Source organism: Onychostoma macrolepis, chromosome 10, assembly GCF_012432095.1.
Source record: "Onychostoma macrolepis isolate SWU-2019 chromosome 10, ASM1243209v1, whole genome shotgun sequence".
Classification (NCBI taxonomy): Eukaryota; Metazoa; Chordata; class Actinopteri; order Cypriniformes; family Cyprinidae; genus Onychostoma; species Onychostoma macrolepis.
In genome coordinates, this window is record NC_081164.1 from 15,381,731 (window position 1) to 15,392,053 (window position 10,323).

The window sequence follows — 10,323 nt, forward strand, 5'->3', positions numbered from 1 at the left end:
ATAACTTCATGGCGGTACGGTGATAACGCTTAACGGCACAGATTTTACTACATAAGTACTACACAGTTTTTCTTTCGTTTTCTTAAATTATGATTTAAGTGAAAATATATTTCTCGTATAGGCCTATTTATTCGTTATAATATATATATATATATATAGCGCCTAGCTTTATTATGTTTTTCTCCGCTGCAGGTGCGTGATGTGATAGCTATGATGACCATGTGAATCCTCATGTTCTGTTGTTTACTGCTTTTTACGCATGTAAAATGAATCCCCAGAAAACAAATGTTAGTATTTTTAACGGGTCACAGACACTTATTCTTTCTAATTTAATTCAGTTCTAATTTAAAATAATCTTGTCGGTTAACAATCGGTTAACAAGCGTCGGTTTGGAAAAATAACCGAAATGAACATCCCTAGTGCAAAAGTTCCTCTTATTCAATATTCTCGGGGTCTGAATTGATATGTTTTGACAGGGGGCAGGGCAGTACGGAAACGCCATCTAAGCTGTTTAACAAATCACAACGCGCTGGGACAGCTAACCAATCACAACACATTTCGTTTATCGGAAGGCGGGCCTTCATCAAACCCGGAATTAATCGAGCCGTTTGTGCCAGGCTGGGGGAGAGAGGTATTGTAATAATGTAAATTATGAATTATGAAATAATGCGATTTTCGAACCAAGCATGTTCTAGTACACCCCCAAAACAAAATCAAGACTTTGTAAAAGAGCATAATAGGACCCCTTTAATAATTATCTAGTTATTGTGCGGTTATGTTTAAAGGTCCTCATTCACAAAACAGGAGTTTTCGATTATTGAATTTGTATTTAAATTTTTGTTGTTTGCTCATAAATTATTTATATGGAAATGGATGCATTTACCTTGCATTACAGAAGAATGGTTTTATAAACCATTGACACAAATTTATTGCTTATGTTTCACGATGAATGAGGGCAAATGTCCTCACAAAGTTCAAGGCGATTTTGATAACTGCATCGAAAATATCAAACAAGATATTGTCCACATACAGTATCTCGAACAAGACTTGTATTTTGAACACCATCAACTGCAGTTTCCCTAAAAAAATCCAAATGAACGTGGAAAATTTTATATGGATGCGTTTACTTTTTGGTAACACTTTAGATTAGGGAACACATATTCACTATAAACTATGACTTTTGCCTCAATACACTTCTAATTTGCTGCTTATTATTGTAAGATTTTTTTTTATTATTGTACAATTGTAAGTTGATTTTTGGTATGGGGTCATGTAGAATAAGGCATTAATAAATGCTTTCCAAGTACTAATAAACAGCCAATATGCTAGTAATATGCATGCTAATAAGCAACCAGTTAATAGTGAATAGTTCCTAATTTAAAGTATTACCAAATAATCTAGTATTTAAAAAGAAACTTTAAGTTGAGGTGAGAAAACAAAAAACATTGGATTTTTGATCCAATTCTCAAAATCAACTTGAACTTTGTGAGGACATTTGCCCTCATTCATGAAACATGAGCAATACATTTGTGTAAATGGTTTATAAAACCATGCTTATGTAAAGTGTTGAATTAAATGCATGTTAAATACATTCATGCTAAGTGCAAAAAAAAAAAAAAAAAACGTTGTGCATCCCTACTTGCCTTAAAGATGTGATAGCAAAAAACCAAGAAACATTTCCAAGTAGTATAACTCTGAACTTGAACAATATTATCTTATCTAATAATGCTATAAAATGTATTATACCTGCAGAAATCTTGTCACATCGACAATGACATTCCTAAAGACGTAATCTTCCTTTTGACAGTCAAACCAGCCAAGCTTGGTGATTCTGGCATAGAGCTGGATCAGGGCTTGTGTCACGAAGGCAGCAAGCTTTGGCCGGGTCGCCAGATAATTGAGAACATAATTTCCTGAGAAAACAACGTGACATTTATTTCAAAAATGTGTCTTTTCTGGGTTTTGGGGTTCTAAATCTCATGGCTGATCTGATAAACTTACGAATGTCAATGCGCTGCTCCAGGGGAAGTGGGTTGCTCGTTCGAGACACCAACTTGGAGAGACACGTTGCAGCCAACAACTGCGAGTACGAGGACTGTAAAGATTTTACAAATACAGTGTCAAGTTAAATAGTTGCTTAACTCAAACTAATGGACTTGGATTTTCGAGAAAACTGTTGTCAGATCAATCGAGATATCTTGTTTTTCTCAGTTCTCAAAAAGTTTAATTCTTACACTCCCACTTTCCAGCAACAACTGGCATTTACTCAGGCAGTCGGGACTGTTGGTGAACTCCACCAGAGCTTTCTCGGCCTGTAGACGTGTGGTGGTGTCTGTGGTCTCATATAGCTGCTTGCACAGGATCTCTAGCTGGGCTAGGCTCTGAAAAAGAGACCAACATGAGTTTAGTGAAAACACATTCAGAGGATATTTGTGAGTTGAACCAATAAAACTGTCTAAACTATTTACACACACCTAAACTATTTTTTATAAACAAAGTTTACTTGCAGAAATGTGTAAATATTCAAATTAGATAATGAATGTGGTCAATGACATTCATTTATCCGCATCTATTACTTTTTTAAATAAAAAAAACGACCTGAATACAACTATTCTGACATAAGTATGTTTTTAATATCTGCATTAAAATCTATTTTAATACTTTTTTAGGGGATAATAAAAAAAAAATGTCAGGGTAATTAAAGACAATCTTTAACCATTTCTTTAAAATATAAATTTGACAATTTCTTTAACAAAACTTTTGTATGCCAAATCATAAGTCATATGGTTTTGAATCAATAAGTGTCATAAAGTATCCTAAAATATTAAATAATTTGGCCTGTTTATGACAAGGCTAGTTTAGACGTCATGTGGTGCAACTCAACAAAAACATTTATAAATTAATAATTCACAATTTGTGTATAAAAATACTTATACCTTAAGAAAAATAAAATTTAAAAAGCAAATATTTTCTGGAAAAAAAAAATTATGCATTCAAGGTTTTATGGAAATCTGATATTAATTTTTACTTACAAAAGTTACAGCACATGACATTTTTAGTGTCATTAAACTGCTCCAATTGCTTAGACCTGTAATAGCACAACTCCTCAACAAATAACGTAATTTGAAATATTGTTAGCTAGCTATGTTTCCATCCAAAGTTGAGAATTTAAAATTGAAAAATCTTAAATTGGAATATTGCATAAAACATTAGCGAATAAAGCACCATTCCCATCCAATGAGTCAAAGAGAACAAAATCGTCACTTCCTCTTCCTTTCGCACAAGTCAAAAACCATCTTAAGCACGCATAAAACCTTTTTGTGAATGAAGGGATTTTTTTTTTTACACATTTGGCATCTCCATTGCTTGTTTCTGATGCAATACTTCAAAATGTGCACAAGTCTTAAGACAGAGAGCTTTAGGATCTTCTTGTACAATCACATCATCAAACATCAGAATTATGAAAAACTACACACTAATATTCCATTAAGCAAATTAATGCACAGACATCACATCCACAAGTTATTGTTCTAGGTCACAGAGGGAGTATCTGGTTCATGCAAGCATGAAAGACTATATGGTGATTGGAGAAAAAAGTCAGCGATACACTTTGGGAATACATAGATGAGCAATAAAAGAGCTAACTCGTGTTATGCAGCAACAAGCCTCTGACTCTAAACAGTTCTTTGTTCCCTTGTGGAGCATAACTATACAAAATCAGCATCAGCAGAAAACCAGCAGCTGCAACAAATGCACAGCCTCAAAGAAAAACTTCAAGTTTATTATGCTAAAAAATTCTGAACTAATGAACTCAGTAGCCTACAGAGTTATTTCTACATTTTTATTGCACTCAACAAATAAATCCCATGTTAAATTAACAGTTTAATACTTTAGAAACATACACTTTCTTGTGCCAACTTTAAGTTGGTTTCTCATGTCCATGTATGTATATGCTTGATGCAACCTGCTGATAACCGAATCAAGAGATCCTAAAAGAACAGGGAGGACCCCTAAACATACAAGAAAAAAATGCAAGATAAAACGCAGGCTGTATTTGCAAGTAACTGCACAGAAAAGATAAGACACCTCCAAGTTGAAAAACCTAAAATGAAAACACCATGCATTGGTTTTTACTAAAACTATCATCAATCCACCTGTTCATACCAACCTATAACATATTAATAACCACCCCATGCTTTGAACATTCTGCATTCAATGTTTAAGTGTACTTAAATGCTTCTGAATTATATTACAATTTTACAATAAACAAAAAGTTTAAAGCTGCCAAACAAAAAAGGAATTGAATGTTACAAGCCAGAAATACTGCTGAGTCATATCAACCTAACATGTTCTTTGATAATTATGTAAACACACATATATATTGAGGCATTATTTGGTTGGTTTAGGTCTAAAACAAGTGTTACACTACCAATATGTGATCCACAAACGGCCTTTAAGACATAGAGCTGCTCCATTGGTAATTAATAATCTATTACTGCAAATGGAGTGGCTTCTTCACCACCTACAGAGTAACAGGACGCGTGGCAACAACACTGGAAAGCTCATGTTTACTGTTGCCTGTGCACATGAGAGTCAGGTTAACAAAAGCATCGTCCCCCACTTCATTAAATTTCATGGGAATAAGCAGTTATTCAACACTGTGTTTAACTCCGAGACCTCCTTAACCTTTGCCCTCAAATATGACCTGTCTTGTCATTTGTCATGAGCAGCTTGTGTACAAGTTGACAGATGACAAGCAGCGGCTGTTTGAAAACATGGTGTATGGTGTTTAACGGACCAGTCATGTCCAAAAATGCTGTCCAACTAGGGTGGTTTTCAGGAAACAGCCATACTGAGAAAATGAGGAAAATAAAAAAGACTTTATCTATCAATCAAGTTACGCCTGAGACTACTTTGGTTGCCAAGTTGGCCTTATTAACCCCTCAGTTATCAAGATTATTATCAGGACAGTCTTTTTAAGTATAATTAAAACGAAATACATTATAGTTAATGTACTAAAACTTCGATTAATAAACATCTCTAAATACTCCATAGAGAAAATAAACATTAAATATTACATATAATACAGCGAAAATTGCTCACAAAAGACATTTCTGGTTGGCTGCCTTCACTTCATCCAGTCATTCAACTCTCCTCAAACACTACAGATAATGCAAACTATATGTATTTGGATGACTTTAAACACTACTAACTATTTACAATTCGCAGGAGATGTTAACGTACACATCGTTTCTATAATTTTGAAGAAAAACGCTTTTCTGGTCGGGCTTTTGGTTTGACGAGGCGGTGCGCGGGAGAATCTCATGAGTTAGCACGCGAGCTACAGGCTAACAGCGAAACCGGACACATTTGCGTCCAGCAATAACAGAATGACAGATAACTGAATGCAAACATGCTTTTGGGCTTACCGAGAGGCTTTTCTCTTGGAAAAAGCCTCGCTGAGCTCGAGTTACTATCGCTTGTGTATACAAGGCCAGTGTATTATTGCAATGCAAGCGGTTGGCTGAGGGATGATGCCTTGTTTACAACGTAAAACATCACTGTTGCTATAGAGTTACGTGCAATTTAATATAAACGATCTCTCGGGATCTAACGAGCTCTGCTGCTTAAAATAAAATACTTTGCATTTTGCTTCAAAACAACTTTCACGCATGCTGCAGAGTTGTGTGTTAGCCTGGATCACAGAGTTAAAATCAACATGATGACAGGCCACAAGTCAACACTTGATAATCGCATCCAATAAAGCATGCGAGTGAACCTCTCCCGCCGCGCGACGCATGCATTTATAACAAACACGTGCGCATCAACGAAATAAGCCTCGGTATCTATCGTTTGACTGCAGTGGATCATATTTCATGAATTTAATAATAACAAAACAAAATCATTTACTTACCTGCACATGATCCGCCATTTTGCTCCATTCATGCTCCTCTCACTCCCCCTGACAATGAGCATGCGCGCATCTGTCCACGATCACGGGAACACTTACGCAATTGACGCACGTAGTGATAAAGCCAGATGTTCGCTCGGGGCTTCGTGAATCCCGTTACGGCAGACCACCAACGCCGGAAAGAGCCTTTGTTTACATGCTTCTTAAAGTGAAACTGCGAATTCAGATATTAGAGGTCACGTGGATTTATCATTCTATTAATACATAAGCGTGATTGACAGTGCTTATTGTGAAGTTGAGAAATAATGCTATTAATTGTTCAAAGAGGCTTCTGCGGCCGTTCTGACTCTGAAGGCTACACCTGTTGCAAACGTGCAAATAGTAATAAGGTTAATTAGAACGTTTTAAACAGACACAAGTTTTTTATTTATTATTATTATTTTTTTTTTTATAAAAATTTTGTACTTTTGGGGAGATAAAGACTCTAGACATATTGCTTTCTGTGTTTTTAATTTACATGGAGTGGGTTGCCCCTCAGGTATGCAGCCATATTGACATCACATGACTAGCTGTTATGCAGCTGACTGATTTAATCATATTAATAACCACAACAATAATACATTTTTCCAGGGCTCTCAAGTTATAGCAAAAGTTTGGAGTGAGATTAGGGGAGGGGCCACGCAAAGGGGAGGAGCAACTCCCCAATATTTGCAGCACCCAAGTTTTTGCTAGCAGTTCAATTTTACCTATTGTTCATAATTGACCAGCACAAATAGAAATTATAACATCTGGTAAATCTGATGAAAGACAAATTCATTCTAATAAAATAAAATATTTATACATTTAAAAATACAAATGTATCAAAAATAAAAATAATTTTTGCCCCAAACGAGCCAACTGAGCAGCAGTACTCAATGTACATTCTGTACACATACAGTAGGATTACAGTTACTTACCCTAAGCATGTATGTCAAGATGTGTGTGTGTGTGTGTGAGAGAGAGAGAGAGACAGACAGAGTGAGTACACATTTCAGCTTATGTTTTTTTTTTTCTGTTGTAAATGTTTGTTGCATACAATTTCTTTGTATTTCTGATACTTTTAAAAAATATATAAAACAATTTATTTTATTTGGATGAATTTGTCTGTCTTTTATCAAATCCTAACTGTTATAACATCTCTAGTACTGTCCTTTCAGGAAGCCAAAGCTAAGTTAAAGCTGGTTGCAAAGCAGTTGGAGAGTTTTTTTTTGTTGTTGTTGTTGTTTTTGACTGCATCAATAATACTTTAGCACGAATTTGGCTATATTCCCCAACATCAGCTCTCACTATCTATTCACAGGCAAGTAATTTCGTCCAGGAATATTAAAATCGAAAATTGAAAATGAAGGTGTTACCTACAGCATTCATCGGAGTTTTCGCATACATTCCACGTGCGCGCGCATCCATGTTGCTTAGTAACGAATGAGTTTGCTGCAGAATCGCGTAATTTAAACAACAACATCCTAATTTCTGATTGGCTGGTAGGTGGCATTTAACTCTGTATAACTCGAGACAGCTATGAACTCGGCAGAGAATTTACCACCGTATTTCCACCTATTAATTGTATATATAGCGGGACAAGTTATCCCTTCTCAGCGTGAGAGCGTGTGAACTGGTTGAAATGCGTGTCTCACGGTGAATGCGTGAGACTTGAGAGCCCGGCATTTTCTGTATTCATATTCCTTTTCCTCTGACTTCGTACCATGGTTTGTGAAGCAACAACCAAATTTCAGTACATTTTTAATCATGACTAGGCCTATTTAGCCTATAGGTTGTCCTTTTTAATGTAGCCTACTTAGGCCTACATAAACACCTTAAATAAGAATGTACAGTTATTTGTGGATTGAGTTTAATTCATTAGGCTTAACTTAAATAAAAACCCTATTGTGATAAATAAGAGTGATTTTGTTAGGAAGTTAGGAACATTGCTAATTAGTAGGCTACTTGATGTTTGCTAGGTTCTTAATAAAGTCGTAGGGGTTGTTGTACCCTAAAATAAGTAGTTAATTCATTGATGATGATGATGATGTGAGGTTGGAATTAAATTTTCATTAACCCTCTGGTGTTGCCTGCATTGCCTTTTTTTTTTTCTCTCTGTGAAATTAATGTACTATATTTTAGTTTTTTTTTTTTTTTACCATTTACCACTTTTTGAGCATAAACGATATTTCCAACTTAAATGTAAATCGTAAATTTGGAGCACAGACTTAAATTTGGTTTCTTTAAAAAAGTGTATTATTATGAAAAATGCACAAAAATATTTTGTTTCCATAGCCTATATTTTGCAAATACATATTTGTTTTACAAAGTCATAAGTCTAAACTTGTTGTGTTTCAAATTTGAGTTTGATATTTCTATTTATTTTTAAAAAAAATTTAAAAGACTTTTCGGTAAGATTTTGTTTGGGTGCGGTGGTACCAAATCTTTCCACTAGATGAAATTCCTTTCCATTCCTTACCAATGTGTTTTGTTTTTGACTGCGAACAGTACAAATGTGACTATGTTCTTCAGCACCATTTAACCTTTCAGATCAAAAATGTGTGTGTGTGTGTGTGTGTGTGTGTTTGCATAGCAAATGCTAAAACATTTACCAAATTTCGTCCCATTCTGAAAAAAGAAACAAAAACAAACAAAAAAAGAAACAAAAAAACAAGACATAAAATTCTTCAGTAACACTGACCAAACCAGCACCAAAGGGTTAATCTTATCAATAGATGTTGACCACCAGATGAACTTCAGATGAACACAGTCAACTTATAATACAGAGCTTTAAAGACGGTTAGACTGACAGCTTTCAGGCTCTCTACCAAACCACAAGATATTCACAGTTTATTACGCCTGACAGTTTCACTCAGATTAAGTTGTGCCAGTTTACAGCTCATTCAAAGTATTCACTGAAGTGAAAAGAGCGCAGAGACAGCAACAGGATTAGATGCGTTTCCATCCAGAGTTTGTTCCCTGTTATTGTATTGGATTTATCACACTGTGACTTAGAATTGCTTTGAACAGAACAGTTTTGCAACTGAGTAATTGACATCTCCATCTTTTTTTGTTTTGTTTTTGTTTTTGTAATTAACATCAAAATTTTAGGTTAAGTAGTTAATTCCAGTTTTATTCTGCATGTTCTTCCATGACAAATTAATTAGAATACAAATGTTCCATTTGGTCTCCCACTAAAACTCATAAAATCTGCTTGTAAAAATAAAGTAATTACCAAAATGCTGTGTAAAACAGTGTTGTTATTGTTAACTAAAGCTAAAACTATTAAAAATCATTTTCAGTAATTGAAATAAAGCTAGATAATAAATATTAAATAAATATAAGATGGACATTCAAATTGAAGAAACTTCAAATTAAATTAGGAATGTTGTCTTTGCAACTAACTGAAATAAGTTTGAAATGAAATACTAAAATTGAGCTAAAGCAATACAGAAATATAAAAAACACTCGAATAACGAATACATATTAATATGGCTAAAACTAAAATGAAAATGGAACACATAAAAATAAAAACTAATTCAAAATATGAAAAAATAAATAAATAAATAATAGAACATACATAATCTTTGACTTTAGCATGTCACACAACAGGACATTTCCCAAAAGTATTTCGTCATCTAACCTCCTGTAAGTAAGTTCCACTATCTAAAGCTTCTGCTGATTGGCCAGATGACAGCAGGATGTCACATGACCAAAGCTAACATTTGAACAGTGTTCAAGCTATAACCTTTTGACCCTTTTCAAATCACACTATATTAATTTAGTTCTGGGGTTCTAATAGTTCTAATTATGTGCTTGTATTGAAAGTCTAAAGGGGTTTCTAAACAATGTGGACATATGTGGACCTGTTGATGTTTGTGAATGTGCTGTAATAGCCAGTATTGGTCACAAAGGGGCACTCTAGATCCATCAGACCTATGACATGAAACCTTACTGTATTTGACATCTTCTGGTCTGTTTCCTGGGAGCTATTTTCACATGACTTGAGGTGACAAAGTATATAATGTGATGTGACCAGTTTTATATAGGCCTATACTAAAATGCAAACATTTTGCTGATCATGATAATATGATTTGGACTGACATTTGAATTTATGCACAACTTTGCATAGCATTTGCTGTTAGGAAAGTTGTAAGATGTGAGGAAAAGTGAATATTTCCTGTGGCCCTGATTGATTCTAACAAGGTGTAAATAGGATGTTAAATGCACTCACACTTTCGCAGAAGATGTATAGTCTTTAGCCCTAAATAGTGTCAAACAGGAAGAATCATATGAGTAGGAAACCAACCCTACCACAGCCATACAGACACACGCCCACTCATCTGACTTCTCCAAGTGACTGATTTAGACTTCATCTTAGACAGGAAGTAAGA

At 34.7% G+C, this 10,323-nt stretch overlaps 1 protein-coding gene across 2 annotated transcripts in view; it reads right to left on the minus strand.

The window, feature by feature from the left end:
* The window catches only part of xpo7 (exportin 7), a 40,877-nt gene extending 34,806 nt beyond the window's left edge, over positions 1–6,071 (minus strand). Inside the window, exons 1-4 of one of the 2 annotated variants that reach the window (XM_058788599.1) lie at positions 5,915–6,071; positions 2,235–2,381; positions 2,002–2,095; positions 1,747–1,913 (exon numbers count right to left, since the gene is read on the minus strand). In XM_058788599.1, coding sequence (XP_058644582.1) covers positions 1,747–1,913; positions 2,002–2,095; positions 2,235–2,381; positions 5,915–5,932 — 426 coding nt within the window. In that variant the 5' untranslated portion in view covers positions 5,933–6,071. The remainder of the gene's footprint in view (positions 1–1,746; positions 1,914–2,001; positions 2,096–2,234; positions 2,382–5,914) is intronic. The other variant, XM_058788598.1, reaches the window with a different exon arrangement.
* Between the last annotated feature and the right edge of the window lie 4,252 nt (positions 6,072–10,323).